This window comes from Rattus norvegicus, chromosome 4 (assembly GCF_021556685.1).
Source record: "Rattus norvegicus strain SHRSP/BbbUtx chromosome 4, alternate assembly SHRSP_T2T, whole genome shotgun sequence".
NCBI lineage: Eukaryota > Metazoa > Chordata > Mammalia > Rodentia > Muridae > Rattus > Rattus norvegicus.
The window spans coordinates 117,277,693-117,302,575 of record NC_141537.1 but is presented as its reverse complement, the minus strand read 5'-3'; the positions used below and the strand labels follow the sequence as shown (position 1 = coordinate 117,302,575).

Genomic DNA, 24,883 nt, shown 5'->3' with positions numbered 1-24,883 from the left:
CCACGGCCCTCAGTCTCTCGGAGAAGGACTTCTCACACCCTTGGTGAGTACTGCCTTCCTTTTGCTGCCTCTTCCTTTTGGGGTCAGCCAGGCTTTGCGTGCCTGTAGAACTCCAGGTTCGCTTGGTTTCTATGACACTGGCCCAGATGACATGTCAGGCCCTTGGTGGCAGTGGTGCCTGGAACACACTGCTGCCTGATGGGAAAGGGTATTTCTGGTCATGCATGGGGCAGCCTGGGGACAGGACAGTTTCGGGAGCCCCACGGTATGGCTCCTCCGGGACATGTCCCATTCTCCTTACCAAAGGTCAGCATGTCAAGGAGCCTGTTTTAGGGGAAACCTCAAAAAAGCAGCTTCCTCTTGGGTATTCAGGCCATAGACAGCAGTGGCCCTGGTATCCATGAGCTACCAGTATTGGGAATAGGAAGGGACATCCTGCATTTGGCTTTGGATGGTCTCTCTCTCTCTCTCTCTCCTCCAATTTGTGCTTAGCTGAGGAGAATGGAGGGAAAGCCGTAAGGTCATCGTGGGATGAGGAAAGTCAGACATGAGGGAGAAGCAAATGCCCTGTGGCTTTCTTACATTTTAGGGCTACAAGGCAGCTAACTTGTTCTCCTCTGATTAGGTCACTGAGGCTCTGGGCAATTAAGCAGCTCTTCTAAAAGATGCACACTTGCAGTTCATGGTGGCCCATGCTTGTATTGAGTGCTAGGGAGTCCAGAGCAGGTAAACTGCCCAAAGCTCAAGGCCAGCCTGTGTTACTTAGTGAGTTCCAGGACAACCTGGGCCTCAGTGAGAGACTCTGTGTCAAACAAAACAAAGCGACTCACACCAGCTATGAAGTAACATGTCAAGACCACCATCCCTGCAACACGCACACACACACATACACACACACACACACATGCACACGCACATACACACACATAAGCACAGGCACACACACGCGCACACATGTGTGCACATGCACAGGCCCCCACCACTTTTGTGAGCTGTATCCAGGTGGAGCAGACTGGGGTCAGGTCTTGGAGGCCAGCAGCTTAGTACCCAGCGTTACCAAGTGACCTCCATGTGCTCGCCCAATAGCGTGAGTACCCAGAATACCTCCCTAGTGAGGACTAAATGTGTAGAGTATAGCTCCCAGCCCAATGTGGCTAGGCTCTAGCCTTGCATTCTCAAGCTTAAGCATCATCATGGGGAGTGTGATGACGCACACCTATGTTCCTAGCTCTTGAGAGGGAAAGACCAGAGGATCAGTTCAAGGTCATCCTTGCCTACATAGTAAGTTTAAGGCTAGCCCAAACTTTATGAAATACTGTATGAAAATAAAATATGATTAAAAATAGAATCACGGGGTTGGGGATTTAGCTCAGTGGTAGAGCTCTTGCCTAGCAAGCACAAGGCCCTGGGTTCGGTCCCCAGCTCCGAAAAAAAAAAAAAAGAGAGAGAGAGAAAAAAATAGAATCGCAATGGAGTATCTAAATGTGGGAAAGGGTAAAGCCCAGGAGAGGCTCCTCATTTAAGCTGTAGGCGGGGAGGAAAGGCTTCCTTGGGGAATCGTGCCTGAGCTGAGTCCTCCAGAGGACAGTCCCGGTCAAAAATAAAAAAGGAAGCCTGGGGGCACAGAGAGCCTCCACTCCACTCCAGTTAGATTTCAAGGCCTAGGAACTTTAGAGGGATAGGTGGTCCTACGGTTGTTAGATGCTAAGTGTAAGAAAGGAGCAGTGGGGTAGCACAGAAGGGGTTAAAGTGAACAGCAAGAGTTTATCCTGTGGAGGGACTGCTCTGGAGGCTGAGAAGACTGGCACAGGGCAGACGTGCCACCACCGTGTGGGTGGTGTGGAGGGAGAGTCAAAGAGGGCTATGGTCAGTTAGGAGGGAATGTTGAGAGCACGAGGCTCTGGGTTCTGGCGAGGGTGGAATGCCTCTCTGAGTATAGCTCCAGCCAGAGCTGATGTCGTCAGTCATCCCGGCAGAATGGCTTAGATACCACAGGCTGCATACATTTCATAGAGCTCGATCAACACATCTGGAGGTCAGAAGAAGGGTCTAGCCAAGAGCTGAACTGAGACCCTGGGTGGGAGGCTGGATGAGGAGCAGAAGAGTAGGTATAGCCATCTTACATGTGATTATACACTCCTGTGATCCAGCACTGGGGGTTGGGGGGATCTAGAGGTAGGGTAATCCCAACCATGTAGTGAGGTCAAGGTCAACCTGGGCTACATGAGACACTTCCACAAATAAACAGAAACAAAAACAGAAAGCCAGCAAACCGGTCCATCAACCAATCCATCAATAAGAAATATTTCCAACCAGAAGTCATGTTTTTCTTTTGAGACAGGATCTCATTATGTAGCCCTTGCTGGTCGAAACTCCCTGTGTAGACCAGGCTGGCCTCAACTCACAGAGATTCATCTGCTTCCTAAGTACTAGGACTGAACTAGGCACCACCATGTTTAATTGTATGACCAGCTATGATTCTGGTAAAGACTCCCTGAACTCAGAGTGCCACTGGCCTCCCACTGTGACAAGTGGGAGAAATGACTCCTTTCTGCTAGCCTTTCTGGTCATGTGTGTGTCAGGGACCTTTCTATCCATATAGTGAATCACCTGAGATAGATAAGTTATAAACAAACAAACAAACAAACAAAAAAAGGTTTATTTTAGCTGCTGGTTTTGAAGGTTCTAGTCTGTGATCAAATTGATCCGGTTGCTTTGGCCTGCAAGTCCTGATGGGAATGCAGGCCAGAGGAAAAACTGCTTACTCCACAGGCAAGGGAGACAAGAGTGAGGGAAAGCCACGTTCTACAGCCTTCTTCAAGGGAACACCCGAGGGACTCAGCCCCGCCTTCTAAAGACGACCCCCAGGAATAAAACTTTAGCATAGGGCTTTTGGGATACACTCAACTACAGCAGCATGTTTCTACGTCAGTCAGTTGAGGGCAAACTGGCAGGCGCCTACATGTCACCCGAAGCCCTCACTCCAACTAGATACCCAAAGTGTCCTTTGAAATCCTACCACCCAGAGCCCTCCTTCTCAGGGACGAAACTCTCTGCTAAAATGGGAAGGTCTTGGGAAACCGGCATGAATTGGTTTTTCCGTAGCCATTGGTTTCTGGAATCTAGGGGAATTCTTTCAGTGGGCTAAGCTCCATCCCAGGAGTTAGTGTTGAGAGCGAAGCCTGAGAGGCTAATAAAACATTTTATACTTGTGACGCCTGAGGAAAAGGGGTGGCAGAATTTTCTGAAGATGCCCAGAGGGCCAGCTTTTAGGCTTTGGAGGTCTGAAGGTCTGTCACCACCACCCTCAGCCCACAAAAGGAATCTCGGGCCACGAGGGCAGAGACTGCTGTGCCTGGGCCCCAGTGAGATGATTTGCAGAGGAGTTAGGACTTCACTCCTGTGATTTCAGCTCTGGGGGCGGAGGCAGGAGGAGCAGGGAATTCAAGGTTGCACTCAGCTACATAGTGACCGCAGGGCAGTCTGGCAGAGGGATAAAATAAATACTCATAGGCACAAACCCTGAATCTTACATAACCTTCACAGATCAGGAGCTATTAGTCTTCCATTGCTTTTCCTTCAACCATTTTAAAAAGAAAATACGCTTCTTTTTTATTTTTAACTTTTTATTCTTATTTGCAGGCATGTGTGTTAGTATATGTGTATATGTGTAAGTGTGTGTCTATGTGTGTGTGCATGTGCATGTTCGTGTTTGTATGTGCGTGTATGTGTGTGTATGTGTGTGTATGTGTGTGTATGTGTGTGTGTGTGTGTGTGTGTGTACACGTGTGTGCAGGTATATGTGCATGCGCCCTTATGGTGGCACATGTATGCCTGTGGTGGTCATCGATCGGTTGGCATTTGGTGTCCTCTAGCATTTTCTATTTTATTTTTGAGACCGAATCTCTCACTGAACCTGGAGCTGACTCTGCTAGCTTGGCAGGATGGCCAGTAAGCTCACTCTGGGGGTTCTCCCAGCTCCATCTGCCCAGAACTGGGATTTCGGGGGAGCTGGCAGCAACCCTGGATTTTCTGTGGAACAAGAGATCTAAGCTAATGTCCGAATACATTCACAGCATGCACTTTGCCCACTGAGCCATCTACCAAGCCTACCTTCAACCACTCAGAAAATATAAAAAGCATTTTAACGTTCAATCTATGAGAAATAGGCCAGAGTTTGCATGTCCTGTGTTAAAATCTGCACAGCCCTTTAATACCCTTATGTATGTTTAACCCATGTTCTTTTTTTGGAAAGTATTTTTTATGGTTTTTAAGGATTTATTTGTTTTGCTTTATGCATAGGATGTTTCGCCTGAATTTATTTACCATGTGTGTGCCGGGCACCCTCAGAGGTTACAAGAGGGCATAGGATCCTGTGAAACTGGAGTCACAGTGTGAGCCACTGTGTGGGTGATTGGGAGTGAACTCAGGTCCTCTGCAAGCACAGCAAGTGCCCCTTACCACAGGGCCTTCTTTTTCTTTTTTTTCTTTTTTTTTTTTTCCTTTTCTTTTTTTTCGGAGCTGGGAACCGAACCCAGGGCCTTGCGCTTGCTAGGCAAGCACTCTACCACTGAGCCAAATCCCCAACCCCAGGGCCTTCTTTCCAGACCCTAATTGTTTTCCTGGATGACAGGTGGAAGAAACTGGAGTCTAAGGAGGGAAATGGGGCAGAGCTGGGAGACAGAGTCCCAGGGAGGATAAGGGTCAATAAGGAGAGGTGAGACAACCAGGGCCAAACCTGTCCCGTTGTAGTGGCAAGGATATTCTCACACCCCTGTCCTCCTACTGAGTTGAGGTCCACAGGGAGATCAGCGAGGGAGCCAATTCTTTGTACTCATTCTGTCTGGTTCAGGACTGCTTTGGAGTGAGAATAAAACTCAAGAGCTGTGATCTAACTGTGAGAATTTCTCAGTGAGGTGCGGATGAGGTACACGCTGAAACAGCCACGACAATCTGTACAGCTTTCCATGAGTGCAAAGCCACGGCGACCCCTGAAAACCATGGCTACTTCGGTTCTGGATCCGATGCTATGCTCCAATCAGCCACAAATGACTGAGGGTCAAGAATCCCCCCCTGACAGATACATGGCAGGAGGTGGCCCACCTCCCTTCTGGGCCTCTAGCTCTCCCGTCTGCCTTCAGGGCCCTACCTCGCCTCTGTCTCTGCCACAGAAAGGGGTTCTGGGACTGGAGGACGCCTCAGTGGTTGGAGACGCTCAGTGTTCTTGCAGAAGATCAAGGTTGGGTTCCCAGCAGTTACCTGGTAGCTCACAGCCACGTGTGTAACTCCAGTTCCAGGGGTTCTGACCTCAGCAGGCACTGTACACTTCTGATACACATACATACATACATACATAGATACATAGATACATACATACATACATACATACATACATACATACATACATACAGGCAGGCAAAATACTCACACACATAAACATGAAGAGATCTGGAAAAGACATTTTAAAAAGTGGTTTATTGCAAGGATGAGTGCTAACAGTTTGAAGTTGCTCTGTGGATGCCTTGGTGGCCAGAAAGCCTAGGAAGCTAAGCCCAGGCCTGAGGGATGGGGGGCTGAGCTGGGTGGGGTAGGATTTGGTGAAACCAGGGAGGAGATGAAAGATCACTGAAAGCCAAACGGGAGTCTGCCGGGATGTGGCTCAGTTGGTAGAGAACATACCCAGGTGTGCACAAACCCTGGGGTTCCATGCCTAGAGTTGCATAAACTGAGTACAGGCACCACACACCCTTAATCCAATACTGGCCGGCTGGCAGGGGGATCAGAAGTTCAAGACCAGCCTGGGGTACATGAGATCTGTCAAAAGGAGAGGCATCAAAGAGAAACCAGGCTTGTGGCAAAACATCTATAATCCCAGCATTTGAGAAACTAAGACAGGAGGATGGCTGTGAGTGGAAAGAAGCTACCTGTAACAGAGAACTCTGACTCAAAAAATCTAAAACAAAGTTAAAAAGGAACAAAAGTCAGAAGCGCCTGAAGCATAAATAAACCACACAGTGGGGGTTGGGGATTTAGCTCAGTGGTAGAGCGGTTGCCTAGCAAGTGCAAGGCCTTGGGTTCGGTCCCCAGCTCCGAAAAACAAGGAAAAATAAATAAATAAAAAATAAACCACACAGTGGTACAGTGCTGAGGGGCCCTAGAGAAGATAGCCACAGAAGCGTGGCCTTACCCCATGGCCTCCTTCTGCCTTTTAAGGCCCATTTCCCCTCAGGATCGTGCTTACTAGATCAGGCAGCGGACAACTAGCTTGGGGAGAGAAAGCGGAGTGCTTGAGTATCCCAGGCACAGAGCAGACAGGTCTAGGAGGAGGCCCACTTCATCAACATTTATTGTGCACCTACTGTGTACCAGATACCAAGTTATATGTAAGAGTAAGCCTGGTCCTGCTGCAGAAAGAGCTCAGAGGAAGAAGAAACAGAGGTCCCTTTGTGTGAAGGCCTGAGCTGCCAAAGAGAAGGAGGCAAAAGGAAAATGCCATACAAGGAGAAGTTATGTCGTTTTCACGGCTATGGCGAGGGAGGGCAGTACAACACAGGCTCAGGCTCCACACCTGTCGTGGATCAATGCCAGGCCCGTGCACTCGCTTTTTCTAGCTAAGAGGTCTCTGGCTGAGTTCTTGAACTTTTCTGAGTCTTGACTGTCAAGTCAACAGAATGGGATTTAAAAATATATTGTCCCGGGGCTATTTTTGAGGTTTAAGTAGGTAATACTATAAATTGTAAAATCGAGGTAAAGATTTTAAAATATTTATTTTTATTTTATGTGTACATGTGTTTTTGCTTGCATGTACGTCTCTGCACCATGTACACGCAGTGCCCAAGGAGCTCAGAAAAGGGTGTTAGATCCCCTGGATCTGGAGTTATGGGTGGTTGTGGGTGCAGGGAACTAAACCTGGGTCTTTGTAAGAGCAGCAAATGCTCTTAACCACTGAGATATCTCTCCAGTCCAAAAAATCTTTTCTTGTTAATTAAAAATAGGGCTTGGGGAGATGGCTCAGTGGTTAAGAACACTGGCTGCTCTCCCAGAGGTCCATTACAGATGGCTCACAACCATCTGTAACGGAATCCGATGCCCTCTTCTGGTGTGTCTGAAGACAGCTACAGTGTACTCACATACATAAAATAAATAAACAAGTCTTTTAAAAAATCAAATTACATTAAAAATACATTTTGCTAGATGTAATCATGCCTGTAATCTCGGCACTTGGGAAGTAGAAGCAGGAGAATTGCCCTAAGCATGGGCCACATAGAGTATATATAACATTTAAAATACATGATAAATCATTCATATGTACACACACACACACACACACGCACTCACACACACACACACACTCACACACACTCACACACACACACACACTCACACACACACACTCACACACACACTCACACACACACACTCACACACACACACACTCACACACACACACACTCACACACACACACACACACGCACTCACACACACACACACACACGCACTCACACACACGTAGCCAAACTTGGCAGCACTGGGTACAGCGTGACGGAAGCAACCTGACACCGTTCTCCTGACATTAGGTAGTTCACTTTCTCCTCTGGGTGGTGGGTGGACTTTTCTAGCAGTTCACAGCCAACTAACTTATTCAATAACTTCTCATTATTAAGCTGGCTCTCCGTTCTGATCGTTTTAAACACGGCTAAGCTCACAGGATGGCTCACAGAGTAAAACATTTGCTGCCCAAGTCTGAGTTCAATCCTCAGAGCCCACATAAAAGTGGAAGGAGAGAACCAACTCCCCAGTTCCCTCTGAGCTCCACCTCATGCCAAAGAGCACGCACACCCCCGTTGTACACATGTGTAGTAGTGTATTATCTAAGTCTTTGATTTCATGTGGATGAGTGTTCTGCCTGCCTGCGTATCTGTCTGTGTATCATGTTCATGCCTGAGTCCCAGGAGTTCCCCCGGAACTGGAGTTACAGACGATGTGAGCACCCATGTGGGGGCTGGGAACCAAACCCAGGTCCTCTGTAAGAGCAGCTACACTCTTAACCTCCTAGTACCAGCTAGTACTCTTAACCCCCGAGCCACCCTTCCAGCCCCCAAATTATTCTGCTCTGACCCTGTCTAGTCTTCTTGATCTTCTGAACAAAATCCCAAGACATAATCTTTTCGTCTGGCCTCAGCATAAGGCTGTTTGGGGTCAGTCAGTTGTCTGTAGAACTTCTCTCCTTCCATGCATAACGGAGACAGTAGAGACATTTGGATCCTTAGTGCTCAGTGGTCAGGCTGCCGGGTCTATTTGGAGAGCTTAAGGCCACGGAGAGACTGTATCTCAAAAAAACAAAAAACTGCACCTGAGAAATAACACCTGAGGTTGTCTCTTGACCCACACACATGCACATACGTGGGCACATATCTGTACACATGCCACATGCACTCGCGCATACACACACACACACACACACACACACACACACACACACACGATTTTACTTGATTTGCCAGAGAGGCTGGGAGTCTTCAGTTGGAGGGACTTTACCTTCCTTCTTTGTCAACTGACTTCTCACAGTATTTCTTTTTCCTTTGGGCTGTCTACTTATTGGTTTGTAAGAGTTCTTTTTTCTTATAACTACTAATCCTGCCTTAGGTATACTATAAAGCTTCTCAACTTGTTTAATAACTGCTAAGGACTCTCACAATTCTCTGAATGAAAGTGTTGTGGCTATTTCATCTTTAAAATTAAAGATAATAAACTGGGTATTATGATGTGTATTTAATCCCAGCATTCAGGAGGTAGATGCAGGGCAATTTCTGTGAGTTTGAGGCCATCTTGGACTACATAGAGAGTTCCAGGCCAATCAAGGCCGCATAGTGAGACCCTGCAAATGGAGAGGCGGCTCAGTGATTAACAGGACTTGCTTTTTTGCAGAGGACCTGAGTTCAGTTCCCAGCACTGACATGGCAGCTCAAAACCACTCTGAACTCCAGTTCTAGGGAATCCAAATCTGTCTGCTGGCCTCCACAGACATATACATGGTATACATCGTGAGACCCTCTCTCAAAAACTAAAATCAAATAAAAACAAAATGCGTTACTTAGTTAACTGTCATAACACAAGCCACAGATGATGAGGGCCTTTAAGGACAGAAACTTGTTTTCCAGCCATCCTGAACACTAGGAGCTTGAGGGTCAAGAGGCATCAAGGTTGGCTCCTCCTCGGGACCCTCCCCTGGCTTAGAGATGACTATCTTCTGGCCATGTCTTCACACAGTCCACACTCCACATACATCTGTATTCTAATCTTCTTTTCTTACACAGATACCACCCTATGGAGTAGCCATATTGGACACTAGTCATATTGGATTTATGACCTCCTTCTAAACCCTTCTGTAAAGACCCATCTCTAAACCCAGCCACATTTGGGATACTGATGTACATTCTGTATGAATGTAGGGTGGCATTATTCAGTGCCTAACAGCCAAATGGGGGTATGAGACACAACGTCCAGAGACAATGAGGCTGAAACTATGTGTCTCCTAGAACCGAGCCCCAGTTGCAGTGACATTTTTGAGAATTCAGAAAATTTTTGTTTCTTTAAAAACACAGAAATTTTGTTAAGTGCTTTCATTTTAATCCCAGTGTAGGGATGTGGGCTGGTTTGAACTGTCCGTAGCAGCCGATCATGACTTGCCCTGTGCTCTAGCAGAAGCGTGCAATTATGTGAGGTTTGGAATTCCAGGAACTTTTCAGAGGGTACCTAAGTGCTAAGGCACGGAGGAGGTAGGGCTGGTGGTCATTTAGGGCAGTGGATGGTCAAAGAAGAAGCAAAAGGAAAGAAATTTGATTCAAGGTTCTCTTTCCACTCTATCCCTGCTTCTCTCCTATTGAGTGTTAGAGGGTGAAAGTGAAGGGAATAAAGACTAGGAAAAAGAAGAACCCACAAAGTAGCAAAGACCAGATATACCCAGTTGCTCAGACGCAGAGCCACAAAGACTATCTCCTGTCTTACTTGACAACCGTTCTTTTCTCTTCCACCCTAAAGGTGCTCCAGCCCCCAGCTCTCTCCACCGCGCCCACCATGTGTGAAGAAGAGACCACCGCCCTTGTGTGTGACAATGGGTCTGGCCTGTGCAAGGCAGGCTTTGCAGGAGACGACGCTCCCAGGGCTGTCTTTCCCTCCATTGTGGGCCGCCCTCGGCATCAGGTGTGTGGTTCCTGGACCCAAGACTGTGATCCACCAGGAGTGAGCTGTATAGGAACTTCAATGAAAGAACTATACTGAGCGCTCTCTCTCTCTCTCTCTCTCTCTCTCTCTCTCTCTCTCTCTCTCTCTCTCTCTTTCAGCAGAGAGTATAAAATAAGGGGGTTGAATATATAGATAGGCTTTGTTCTCTCTCAGAAAAGCCCATGAGGAACCTCCACCTCCTCTTCCTGTCACGCCCACCTCCATTTCCTGCTCCCTTTCCTCAGCTCTTCTTTGGGAACATTCCAGTGACTAAATCTCTATGTGCGGACCCCTCCAACGATTCACTTATCTCTCCTTTTCTTTCTCGTCACAGGGCGTGATGGTGGGAATGGGCCAGAAAGACAGCTATGTGGGGGACGAAGCCCAGAGCAAGCGTGGGATCCTGACCCTCAAATACCCCATTGAGCACGGCATCATCACGAACTGGGATGACATGGAGAAGGTATCCGAAGCCTCCAGTGTGTTTAATAGAGAGATAGCTCACCTCGACCTTCCCAGACCACACCCTCTCTGTGTGTGCCTGTCCTATAGCCTTCCTCCTCCCCTTCCCATTCCCTATTCATTTCCAGCCTGGACCTTTAGCCTCTGTTCCTGGACCACGGCAGTGGCTTCCCACATTTGCCTTGTCTTAGTTATCCACATAATCTGTCTGTCCCTAACGCTTTCTAGCAGCCTCTGAGGATCTGGTCTCTCTCCTGTTTGCCCTTCCATGTGATCAGGCGAGGGAACTGCTGATGTAGAATTCCGATTCTCCGATGAAATATTAAGTAATATGCTAGGAGTTCTGGAAGTTTCTCATGTTTGCTGTTGGTTTGGTGGTTTTGTTTTGACTTGTTTTATGAGATAACGCAGGAGGTGGGACAATGGTGACATCACTAGGGGAATGTCAGCAGCACCTTCCTAGTATTTGTCTTACTGTGGTATGCTGACGGCTCCTCTCCATCTTCAGGGTAAGCTGGGCTGTACTGTGATGGCTCTCACACTGCAGAAAGGCTGGCCTGTACTGTGACAGCTCTCGCACTGCAGAGAGGCTGGGCTGTACTGTGACGGCTCTCGCACTGCAGAGAGGCTGGCCTGTACTGTGACAGCTCTCACACTGTGGAGGGGCTGGCCTGTACTGTGACGGCTCTCACACTGCAGAGAGGCTGGCCTGTACTGTGACGGCTCTCACACTGCAGAGAGGCTGGGCTGTACTGTGACGGCTCTCGCACTGCAGAGAGGCTGGGCTGTACTGTGACGGCTCTCGCACTGCAGAGAGGCTGGCCTGTACTGTGACGGCTCTCGCACTGCAGAGAGGCTGGGCTGTACTGTGACGGCTCTCGCACTGCAGAGAGGCTGGGCTGTACTGTGACGGCTCTCGAACTGCGGAGAGGAACAGGCAAAGAAGCGTGTGTACAAACCCCAGCCTTAGTGTCTTCATTTGCAAGCTGGAGATCTAAAAACAAGCAACTTTCTTTTGAAGTACAGGGGTTCATGCCTGTAGACCCAGAGCTTAGGAGACTGAGGCAGGAGGATTGGCACTTTGCTGTGAATTTAAGGCCAGCCTGGGTCACAGAATAAGACCTCCATCTCAGATCAAACCTCCTTTTCAACAAAAGTGCTTTAAAAATTAAGTTGGGGGGTTGGGGATTTAGCTCAGTGGTAAAGCGCTTGCCTAGCAAGCGCAAGGCCCTGGGTTCGGTCCTCAGCTCTGGAAAAAAAAAATTAAGTTGGACATTGATTTAGTGTGATCCCAACGTGTGGAGTTGGAACTGACACTCATTATCCACACACATTGCCCAGAACTTAATTTGGAAACATAAGAAACAAAACATTTTCTCACAGACGGGACAGTGTATATATGGTACATCTTTTTTTTTTTCCCCGAGGTACATCTTTTTTTTTTTTTCCAGAGCTGGGGATCGAACCCAGGGCCTTGTGCTTGCTGGGCAAACGCTCTACAATTGAGCTAAATCCCCAACCCCTACATGGTACGTCTTAAAAGGAAGGCAGAATGGGAATTTGGTGGTTGTTCTGAGGTAGCCACGTAATTATTTATACATGCAGAGTCTTACCTCATACCACGTCTCCAACACGTATCATTTGAATCTAAAAGTTAAATATAAAAATTCAAAGATACAGATACAGTAAGGTAGGTGTAAACATTTAGTCAAGCTTTCTGGTGAGAGTTGTCATAGAAGAAAAAAATAACAGATTTGACTTCCTAAAAAATCCTAACTTCTAGTGTATGTGCCCAAAAAATAAACTCTGAAAGTCAAACAACATATGGCAAAAATATTACAAGAGACATATTGAAAGACTGATAAATAGGTAGTATAGGTTTATCATTAAAAATACACAGTGCTGGAGCTGGAGAGATGGCTCGGCAGCTTAAGAGCACAGGCTGCTCTTGAGGAAGACCTGAGTATCTAGCTGCCAGCATCCACGTCAGGTGCCCCACAGACACCTATAACTCCAGCACCAGGGGATCCAATGCTGTCTTCTGGCCTCTGGAGACACCTACACTTGTGTGCATGACACACAGATACACACACACACACGGATACACACACAAACACACACACACAAATACACACAGATACACACACACAGATACACACACAGATACACACATACACAAACACACACACACAAATATACACACACATACACACACAGATACACACGTACACAAACACACACACAAATACACACACACAAATACACACATATACACACACACAGATACACACACACAAATACACAAGATACACACACACAAACACACACACACTCTTTTTAAAAATCTATCTTTTTTTAAAAAAAGAAATTACTCTTTAAAAAAAAAGAATTAACATTTCAAGATAAAATAAAAACAACCAAGTGTAAGTGGCTCACGCCTTTATTCCAGCACTAGGGAGGCAGAGGCAGGCAAATTTCTAAGTGTTTGAGGCCAACCTGGTCTACATAGCAAGTTCCAGGCAAGCCAGGGCTATATAGAAAGACTCTGTCCCAAAATTAATTAATTAAAACAAAATTTAGTAATAATATTAATAATGGAGATGAAGTGAATACGTGATAAAAATTTACAAGTAGCATAAAGACAAGAGTCACAAAAGAAAGATTTCAAAATGTTACCTAGTGACAGATGGGTATAAAATTTCCAAATATTTTAATTTGGCAACATTTCTAACTTTTGAGGGACAGTGCTCTGAAAAAATGAAGTGTAGTGCTTGGACCCACTCTAAACGACCGGCAGGTCTGGGAAAGAGCTAAGCCACCTCTACCTACATTCACAGTCCCACATGAAGCTGAGGTAGGCATATTTCAACCCCACTTCCCTCCGCTGAGGCCAGTTACTGTCCCCCATCTCCCTGTGAGACTTCAAAGCCCCAGGCCTGTACTCCTGTCGTTCCGTGTCTCGGGGACCCTTGAATCCTCTGGGGACCTTGTTTCCAGTCCATTCCAGTCTCCCGGACAATGATCACTTCCACCTCTTCCTTTGATTTAGCTGCATCTTGGCATTTTTGTCTTTTGGACTTTCTCCCCTCCAGACTTTGAAACGAAGAACTAGACACCAAGTCCAGTCTATATACAGCCCCTATTGTCGTGTTTACTAACATCCCCGCAAAGCCCGTGAATACAGTGGTCTGATTTGGCCCTGTTGCTAAAGAAACCAAAACCCCAAGCCTCCTGACGCTGTTTGTCAAACACCTCTGAAGTAAAGACCCTTGTCTAGTCATCTTGGAGCACTGAAGAACCTAGGTGGACCTATGTGGGTGAGGAAACCTTCTCTAAGGCAGGGACAGCTTTACACACACACACACACACATACACACACACACACACACACACACACACACACGTAATGTCTGGAGATGTGACCAAACTTGGGCCACAAGTAACATCCAGTGGGTGGAGACTAAGGATCCCACTAAGCCTCCCATGGTGCACAGGTCTGCCCACTACAACACCGACTGAGCTAATCTAAGATGACAGTGCTGACGAGGAGAGACCCTGCTCAAATACCAGCCTGGTCACCTGTAAGCAATGAGAACTGGGCCTACATATATGTGCCAGGATCACAGCAGAAGACGGTACACACTTCTAGTGAGGTTGACTGAGGAAATATGTACAGGGGTGTGAGCAGGATTAAGGCAACCAGAACTGGATGAGCACTAGTTGCCATAGGAACTCTGGGCTTACCAGTGCCCCCTGCGGGGACTTGGCGTGGGTAGGCAGTGTCCTGGGAGTCCAGTGAGATAACTGGAGAGGTCTGTCTATGGGCCACGCCCTGGCTTTTCTCTCCTTCCACTGCCTAACCTCTTGCCAATGCCATCTGTCAGCCAAACACAACCAGAAGCCGGGAAGCCATAAGAACTGAGTGCAGCCTGCTTCCCTGAAGGCACCAAATGACAGGGAAAAGTGAGAAGAGGAACAGAGAGGAAGGGTCAAATGACAGAGTCAGCACACACACTGGCTCTGTGTCTGGCATGAGTGGAGAGGAGGAATAGACTCCATGTCCATCAGAGACTCCCCAGGGCTGACCACTCTCTCCAGATTTACCTTGTCCTGAGTAGCATTTAACCACCCTCCTCCAAGATGGACACACCAGTCAGATATTTTCAGACCCCTGGGAAGTCTGCAGGGCTTATCTGGCTTTTGTCTCAACTAGATCTGGCACCACTCCTTCTACAACGAGCTGCGAGTAGCACCAGAAGAGCACCCGACCCTGCTCACAGAGGCCCCCCTAAACCCTAAAGCCAACAGGGAGAAGATGACCCAGGTAAGAGCACTGTGCACAGGGACCAGCTTGGCCAGATACTTCTTCCCCCTTGTGTACCAATGCAGCAAAATGTCCTAATGGACCTGCCGTAGTTGGAGGCCGGGGTGGGGGGGGGGGTACACCAAGGTAGGTCCTGTGGAAAGCAGATATGGGATAAAGAAGGACCATTGAGTTGGCATAGTTCTTGCCTTTAATGAAGTTACAGACCGGGGTTGGGGATTTGGCTCAGTGGTAGAGCGCTTGCCTAGCAAGCGCAAGGCCCTGGGTTCAGTCCCCAGCTCCAAAAAAAAAAAAAAAAAAAAAAAAAATGAAGTTACAGACCATTCTGTAGGCCAGGAGACGCTGTGGTGTTTTTCAGACAGTCCTTCCCTCTTTGCTGTCCTTCCAGATCATGTTCGAAACCTTCAATGTTCCTGCCATGTATGTTGCCATTCAAGCTGTGCTCTCGCTCTATGCATCTGGCCGCACCACAGGTCAGTAGCATTCCTCTTTTTGGCTCCAGGTTTTCCTTCGCAGTCCTGAAAATGATCTGTTGTGGCCATACCTTCTGTTTTGAAAGACAGGGTCTGGGGTTGGGGATTTAGCTCAGTGGTAGAGCTCTTGCCTAGCAAGCGCAAGGCCCTGGGTTTGGTCCCCAGCTCTGAAAAAAAGAAAAGAAAAAAAGAAAGAAAGAAAGAAAGAAAGGGGGGCTGGGGATTTAGCTCAGTGGTAGAGCGCTTACCTAGGAAGCACAAGGCCCTGGGTTCGGTCCCCAGCTCCGAAAAAAAAAAAAAAAAAAAAAGAAAGGAAGGAAGGAAGGAAGGAAGGAAGGAAGGAAGACGGGGTCTGTGGCAAGTTTATAGCAAACCAAAGAAAGAAAAAGAATAAATAGCCAGAGACGGATAGATCAATAGATAACAAAACATAGTTAGCTTGGATATTCAAAACATCCAGTAGAAATCAGCCAGGGAGGCCCCACTGGGGCAGTCAGCTGGAGTCCCCAGTAGAGAGTCCTGGGCAAAGTCACCTCCGAGTAAAAGAACAAGTAACAGCAGATACCTGAAATCATCAAACTGGGAGCTTAGAAACGTCCAACAGAAACTGACCAGGGAAGTTGAAGCAGTCAGCTGAGGTCTCTGAGTTTCTCTCCATAGCTGACCCTCCGGCTTCCCTTTCCCACTGCAGGCACTTTTTTTTTTTTTTACTGTGGGACAAACAGTAGAAACCTTCGTTGGGAGTGGCTTAGTTTCTAGCTATCCACATGGACATGGTGCCTTTACTCTTCTGTTCTCTTCTCTTCCTGCGCTGAGTCAGGGCCAGCCCATCTGCAGACAGGGCCTTGGAAGGCAGTTTGAGACAGACACACTTAAAGCTGAACTGGAGGAGAGGAACTCTACTTCCAGAGCCAGTTTTTCAGTGAACTCGAACACCACGTGACACTTTACCAATAGAATGTTCACTACAGCAGGGAAGGTAGGGTCAAGTCGGGCTCCTACAGAGGTGCGTGCTTAGATCAAAAGGAACGCCATGACCAGGGAAAGAACAAATGAGTGCCCTTGGAGCAGGCTGAGTGTGAGCCTGCTTATACAGTTGGAAAGAATTTCCATATACAAGCCATAATTGATACATGCAGCAAGAGCTGTTTTCCTTTCCTGGTCATGCCAGGCAGCTTACCCACATGTCCTCACCACGCCTTTGCCTCAGGAACAGCAGAACCTACGATGACGGTTATGTAAGCAGGTGACCTCCATATAGAAGGATGCCCAGCAGGCAGGAGAGCCCGCAGTCCTCAATAGGAACTTGAGCACTGTAATAAAAGCTGTTTAAAATGTATTCTTTTCATATGTTCACTGCTTTCCTGAGCACTCATCCCTCCAGGGTTTTCCCACAAAGTCTGTATAAAACAATAGGCATACTCAACTGGAGAGGTGGCTCAACAGGTAAGAGCATACATACACTGCTTTTGCAGAGGACCTGAGTTCAATTCCCAGCACTCACGTTAGGCAGCTCCAACTCTGGGGGCTCTGACATCCTCAGAGAAGGATGTAGTCTAAATGTGAAAAACAACAGAGTGTGCGGTCTAGACTTAAGGTAATTTGACAAGTATCCCTTACCATGTCTGCATTTCAAGGGATCCAAGATATTGAGACAGTTCTTGCCTTCTAGAAACCAATCTTCTCCTTTAGGAGAAGAAAACACACACACACACACACACACACACACACACACACACACACACACACACACAACTGAGAGTACTCATGCCAGAAAGAAAATATGATCATGGAAAATCACTCAGTAACAGACCCCAGAAACAGACAGATGAAAATAAGGTTTGTCTTCTCTGTCCACAGGCATCGTCCTGGATTCAGGGGATGGCGTCACCCACAATGTCCCCATCTACGAGGGCTATGCACTGCCCCATGCCATCATGCGTCTTGACCTGGCTGGACGGGATCTCACAGACTACCTCATGAAAATTCTCACAGAAAGAGGCTATTCCTTTGTGACCACAGGTACCTGCCCCTTTCCTCCTTCAGAGTTGAGCTCAAACTCCCATCTCATCCAGGACCAGAAGTTCTTAGGACTGGCAGGAATCCTGTGGCTCTGTCCTTAGGCTGTCTTGGGGTGAACTGGGAAGCCCCGCAGTGTTAAGACACCCTAGTTGGAGGATGAAGGTTCCCCCTGGAGACGCTCTGGGGAGGAGAACCTTCTAGGCATTCCCTTCTCCCAGCACCCACTGCTTGTGTTCATGTTGATGCAGCCCTGGGGTTTCAACAATGTTTGGCTGTACTGGAGAACCGGTGACATCCTTTTCTCCTTGGAGGTGTCTGGTATCCGAGAACAAATGATATAAAATGACCTAAAAGGAGCGGGGTCATGAGGCTTGCCTAGGTTAAGTAGGAATTTTTGGTAGTAATTTTTTTTTAGATTCTGTCAGGTCATCAGGGGTAAGTCCAAGTCTGCCCCGTAATGTGCCTGTAAGGACCGCAGGAGCACCTGTGGCATTGTCAGCACAAAATGACAGAGTGGAAAGAAAATCCCTCGGCTTCCGGCTTGAGAATCGAGCCTTTTTGAGGAATGGGACATTAGCCCAGCATGGAGCTTTGGGGGAGTTCTATGCTCTTCCTAAGGCTGGACTCAGAGTAGACTAGAAGTTTCCTGGAGAACATCTGTTAAGGCAGAGCTTGCAGAGCCCAGGAACCACTTTGCCATTTCTGCGCCTTCCAGCTGAGAGAGAAATTGTGCGAGACATCAAGGAGAAGCTGTGCTACGTAGCCCTGGATTTTGAGAATGAGATGGCCACGGCGGCTTCGTCTTCTTCCCTGGAGAAGAGCTACGAGTTGCCTGATGGGCAGGTCATCACGATTGGCAATGAGCGCTTCCGCTGCCCGGAGACCCTGTTCCAGCCTTCCTTCATTGGTGAGGTGCTGCCCGCAAAGCCCGCTCGTCACTTGGGGGCAGGGCACAGGGGTCCGAGGTAGAATGGGACGAGGATACGGAGCGCAGGGTGAGGGTTGCAGGACAGAGGGTGTGGAGTAGAGGGGACAGTAATTCAGCTCCACATTAAAGGACGAAAAGAATCTTCCTCTTGAAGTAGTTTAGGCCAAAAGTGGGCCCAAATTTGAATTCTCCCTGTCTTCCATCTGTCCAGTGTCTGTAGCCTGCGTTCAGTCTGTCATCTGTCTGGTGTGTGTGGTGCCTGTCTGGTGCCAGTGCCTAGAAAAAGTTTCTCTCTGTATTTACGGAACAGCACAGAACATATAGTGTGGACAGGGAATGAGGAATTCTTTACAGAAATCCTTAACAGTTTTCAAGGGAAAGAAGTTATTTTGCTGACCCCAAATAACCCAGAATAACACGCAGAACCACACACAGATGCTGTCTTAGTTAAGGTTTCCATTGCTGTGAACGGACACCACGACCAAGGCAACTCTTATGAAGGACATTTAATTGGGGCTGGCTTACAGGTTCAGGGGTTCGGTTCATTATATCATGGCGAGAAGCAGGGCAGCATCCAGGCACACATGGTACTGGAAGCGCTGAGAGTTTTACATCTTGTTCTGAAGGCAAACGGGAGAAGACTGACTCCTCAAACAGCTAGGAGGAAGGTCTCAAAGCCCAAGCCCAGAGTGACACACTTCCTCCAATAAGACCACACCTCCTCATTGTGTCACGCCCTGCGGGCCAAGCATTCAAACACATAAGTCTATAGGGGGCTAAACCTATTCAAACCACCACAGATATTATCAACCCAAATCCTCATATTGCTTCAGAAAATAGTTACCAACACACACACACACACACACACACACACACACACACACACACACACACACACACAATTCTGTATCATGGGCATGAAAGCATACATAGTTTAGGATTAAAGCTATGCACTTAGCTTATGTTGTAAAAAGAGATTACATAAAAAGTCCTAAGAATAGTAAGGTTGATGACATTGTTAGACAGGCTGAGTACACTTCACCACAGCAGATCCAGTATATAGTTTTAAATCATCTCAAGACATATTATTAATGTGGTTGCAAGGTCTAGTAAAAGCTCAGTTTCTAAGGGTAAGAGATACTTTCAGAAAGAGCTGTTCCAACAATCCAGGGTGGAGGTCAAGGCAGAGAGTTATAAGACAGAAGAAAGCAGGGCAGATGGGTGCAGGACAGAGGGTACAGGGTGGAGGAGGCAGGGTGGAAGGGTGCAGGGCAGAGAAGTGGATGGGATTTGGAAAGAGAAACACCTGGACTCACGGGCACTCTGTTACTTTTATCTGCCTTAAATTTTCCCAAGAAGAGACATAAATGATTACATAAACTATTAGATAAAAACATAATTTTGAATAGAAGAGTAAATAAATCAAATAAAGAAAAGAAACAGGATGGGATGTGCAGTGATAGCTCGACCCTTTAATCCCAGCACTTGGGAGATAAAGGTGGCTGAATCTCTGTGAGTTCAAATCCAACCTGGTCTACAGAGTGAGTTCAGGAACAGCCAAAGCTATACAGAGAAAGTCTAAAAGAAAGAAAGGAAGGAAGGAAGGAAGGAAGGAAGGAAGGAAGGAAGGAAGGAAGGAAGGGGTTGGGGATTTAGCTCAGTGGCAGAGCGCTTGCCTAGCAAGCACAAGGCCCTGGGTTCGGTCCTCAGCTCCAGAAGAAAAAAAAAAAACCCTAAGGAAAGGAAAGGAAAGGAAAGGAAAGGAAAGGAAAGGAAAGGAAAGGAACAGCTGGAGATATTTTAGACCACTTCTGTATCACTTAGCATTTAGGTCACAGAGGCCTGTGTCTGGACAGTGGTATAGGTGAATCTGGTGTCAGTTTCCATGCTGATCCTGTGCCTCCAGGCACTGTCACACTGTCATACCACCTTCTTCAAGCTACAGCTTTCTCTTCTACAAAAATGGAAATAATGGGGTGTGGTCCAGAGAGATGGCTCACCGTTTATGAGCACTAAATGATTCCTTCCAGAGAGCCCAGGTTCAATTCTCAGCAGCCTCATGGCAGCTTCTAACAGCCTATAGCACCAGTTCTAGGGAATCTGACTCCCTTTTCTGACCTCCACAGGCATTTATTCACACGTACAAAACCCATACTCAGACCCATAAATAAAGTAATAAGACCAACAATGAATGCTTTAAATGTGGAAATGGTGATCTGTAGTTACCAGCAAATACTGTGACAATACTATGACAAGGACTAAATGACAATACTTGCCAAAGGAAACCATTTTCTTGAGGAGAGTTGAAGTGGGAAACGGGAAATGGCTGCTCATGGCCTTGGAATTTCTCTAGAGCCATTAAAATGCTCTAGAGCTGGGTGTGGTAGCATACCTGTGTAATCCCAGTGCTTGGACTGTGGAACTAGAAAGATCAGGAATTTAATTTAAGATCATCCTCAGCTGCACAGTGAATTCAAGGCCATCTTGTCTTTAAAAATTGATATCATGGTGGCACTTGCCCAACTGTAGATATAGTAACAACTACTGAACTTTATTTTTTTTAAAGATTTACTTATTTATTACATATGAGTACACTGTAGCTATATCTTCAGATACACCAGAAAGCATCAGATCTCATTACAGATGGTTGTGAGCCACCATGTGATTGCTGGGATTTGAACTCAGGACCTTTGGAAGACCAGTCAGTGCTCTTAACCACTGATCCATCTCTCCAACTCCACTACTGAACTTTAAAAGGGTTAACTTTGTAGCCTATGAATTACAGCTCCTTAAAGCTCTGGAAGGAAGTAGGATGCTTCAGAAATGTGCCTTGGACAACAGTGAGAAACATCAGCTGAGGCATGAGGAACTATGGATGGGGCCATGATCAGTAAAGGTTTCTAAGTTTGTAATCCAGTTGAGAGTTGATCAACTGCAACGGAGGAGGATCTAAGGGCTGGACATATATATATATACACTCTGCAACTCAGGCTGGCCCTGAGTTTATCGGCTCTCCTACCTCAGCCTCCCGTATGCCTGTCATTACAAGGGTGAGCCCTATGCCCAGTATGAGCTACATTTCTGAAGGCATGGGTGTTGACTAAACTCTGTAACCTCCCCTAGGCATGGAGTCAGCTGGAATTCATGAGACAACATACAATTCCATCATGAAGTGTGACATTGACATCCGCAAGGATTTGTATGCTAACAATGTCCTCTCTGGGGGCACTACCATGTACCCTGGGATTGCTGACAGGATGCAGAAGGAGATCACAGCCTTGGCTCCCAGCACCATGAAGATCAAGGTCGGTTGGGCCTTACCCCACTTCCCTTTTGCTGCTCTATAAACAAAGACCTGCCTATGTGGGAGATGTTACTGGGCCTTGGAGATTGGTGGTCTCCTGGTCATCTTTATCCTCCTGGGCTGATGTTCCTTAGAGCCACTATAGAATGAAGATAATCTTAGGATGGCTAAGTCCATAACACAGACATCTTACGAGAAGACATTGAAAGAATTCGAGGTGACAATATTGAAGAAGTTGAAAGAAAAATTAGGATGAAGGAAGCAGGAAGGAAGAAAAGAAAGTGATTGGGATTAAAGAAATGACTCTGCCATTAAGAGCACTTACTGCTGGGTCAGGCATGGTGGTTTACATAGGTGAATCTCTGTGAGTTCCAGGATAGCCTGGTCTACCTACACACTGAGTTCAAGATCAGATATGTTTGTTCTCTCCCTCTCTCTCTCTCTCTCTCTCTCTCTCTCTCTCTCTCTCTCTCTCTCTCTCTCACACACACACACACACACACACACACACACACACACACACACACACACAGCGCGCGTGTGCCTGACCAGGAAAAAAAGATAGAAAGTTCTAGACAGGGGATGTGTGGCCATGGGGCTGGGCTGGCTGTCACTTCAAACTCCCAGGAACATTTTCTAGACCTTGGCTAGGAAACTATGATCTACTGACCACTGTGATTGCAATGTCCCCCATGATACCTCTCATGACAACAATTAATCTCAGGGAGCTTGACGGAAAGGGATCCCATTTGTCTGGTGACACCCCTGGCTTCTGGTCTCCAAATACTCACAGAGATCTCTCAAGGACTTCTGGGGCCTTTACTGTTAGTAGATTTTTTTTAAGAATTGAGGGCTTAAAAACTTAAAAAAAAAGAAGAAGAAGAAGAAGAAGAAGAAGAAGAAGAAGAAGAAGAAGAAGAAGAAGAAGAAGAAGAAGAAGAAGAAGAAGAGGAAGAAGAAGAAGAAGAAGAAGAAGAAGAAGAAGAAGAAGAGGAAGAAGAAGAAGAAGAAGAAGAAGAAGAAGAAGAAGAAGAAGAAGAAGAAGAAGAAGAAGAAGAAGAAGAAGAAGAAGAAGAAGAAGAAGAAGAAGCAGCAATTAGGCCTAGTGGTTCAGGCCTTTAGTCCTAGCACTTGGCAGGCAGAGGTAGGCAGATTTCTGAGTTCAAAGCGAATCTGTCTCCACAGTGAGTCCTAGGACAGCTAAATCGACATAGTAAGACCTTGTTTTGAGAAGAATTTTTTAAAAGTGCCCTGCCAACGAAGCCTGAGGGCCTGAGTTCACTTCCCAGGATCTGCATGAAAGGAGAGAACTGACCCCAGTGGGCTGTTCTCAGACTTCGACAGAAGCATCCCAGCCTGTATATACCTCCACCACACTCCACAGCCCCCACAGTCAGTCAGTCAGTCAGTCAATCAATCAATCAATCAATCAATCAATCAATCGAGTTGAGGGGTAGATTGGTGATACACATGTAATCTTGACACTAGAAAATAGAGGCTGCAGGATCAGGAATTCAAAGTCATCCTTGGATATGCAAGCAATTCAAGGCCAGCTAAGGGTATGTGAGACCCTATCTCAAAAAAAATTAAGGGGTTGGGGATTTAGCTCAGTGGTAGAGTGCTTGCCTAGCAAGCACAAGGCCCTGGGTTCAGTCCCCAGCTCCGAAAAAAAAGAAAAAAAAATTAACAAAAGCACTTTAGGCACTTCAAAAATTAGAAAGTGAGTGGAAGTTCAAAGCTGTCTAAAATGTGGGAAGGATGAAAAAGGAGAGCTTCCCAGACATAAGTGGCCATTGCCAACGGAAGTTCAAAAGGTTTAAGAGACTGGCATAAAGTTGAGAGTGGAACCTGCTGAGCCCAAAGCATCCATGCATCCAAACCCCAGGCAAGGGCAAAGCAAGGCTCTACTGATTTTGGTATTGGTCAGCTTTGCTGAGTAACAAACACCTACAAAATCTCTGTGGTGCATAACAAGGAGCATAGTTGCTTATGCAGCTGTGGGTCAGCAGAAAGTTAGCTACTCCAGGTCAGCTTCGGCCAGACAGCTACAGGTCCACTCAGCTCGGGTCAAGCCTCCACCTCAGATCTCAAGGCTGGGGGTGAAGGACTAGCAGCTCCAACAGAGAGGCTCTTCTCGTAGAGGGAAGAGGTACAGAGAGTATGACCGACTATGCAAATACATTTCCACTCCTGTTTGTGTCATAGCTGCTAGCAACCATTGGAAAACGTAACACATGGCCCAGCCAAAAGCCACAGGACAGAGGAACCCTCTCACTCTATGGAGGAGATGGGATGTGGCAAGGTAGAGAATACTTTGAGTGACAATCTAGTCATCTTCCAATGTTATCTTATTGACTTATTTTTAAATTTATTCATTTTACATGTGTATTTGCCTACACAATGTACCTCATGGAACTGGGGTTACAGAAGGTTGTGTGAGCTGCTGTGTGGACGTTGGGAACAGAACTCAGGTCCCCTGCAAGAGCAACAAGTGCTCTTAGCTACCACGCCAGCCCTCCGGTTCCCATCCTTTGGTTCTGACCACAAAGGCTGCCCTTTTCGGGAGTGGGCTAAGACCCTCCTTGCTCATTTTTTTTTTCGGAGCTGGGGACCGAACCCATCCTTGCTCATTTTTGTTTATTTTTTGTTTGTTGTTTTTTGATATGGGATCTTGTGTTGATCTGGATGGTTTAGAATGCTTCTGCTCATTTGAGCACCTACTTTTGAAGCTCCCCGGTATCTGAGGCCACAGCATGCAAAGCTGTACCCCACTTCTTACACAGTCTTGGGCGGATGGTCATAACTTGCCACGTTTCCCTTTGCAGATCATCGCTCCTCCGGAGCGGAAGTACTCAGTCTGGATTGGAGGCTCCATCCTGGCTTCTCTCTCCACCTTCCAGCAAATGTGGATCAGCAAGCCAGAGTATGATGAAGCGGGGCCCTCCATTGTCCACAGGAAATGCTTCTAAAGTCACAGGGCCTTCTCTGGGGATCCCTGCAAGACTGCTGTCACCAGTCACAGATCATTAAAACCTTCAAGCCTTATTTCTCTGTGTGGGGCTCTTTTGTTCCTGGTTGCTCCTATGTGTGTCTCACAAACAATGCTAAGGGATTTTCAGGCATCATTATTGTTTCTCCTCATCCT

General features: G+C 46.9%; 1 protein-coding gene across 1 annotated transcript; it reads left to right on the top strand.

Moving 5' to 3' along the window:
- On the top strand, positions 1-24,783 carry Actg2 (actin gamma 2, smooth muscle). The gene is given in 9 exon segments (NM_012893.2): positions 1-43; positions 10,043-10,204; positions 10,560-10,688; positions 14,901-15,011; positions 15,400-15,484; positions 17,345-17,506; positions 18,222-18,413; positions 21,558-21,739; positions 24,564-24,783. Coding segments are annotated over 8 exon segments (1,131 nt in total). The 5' UTR covers positions 1-43; positions 10,043-10,078; the 3' UTR covers positions 24,708-24,783.
- Positions 24,784-24,883: the final 100 nt, after the last annotated feature.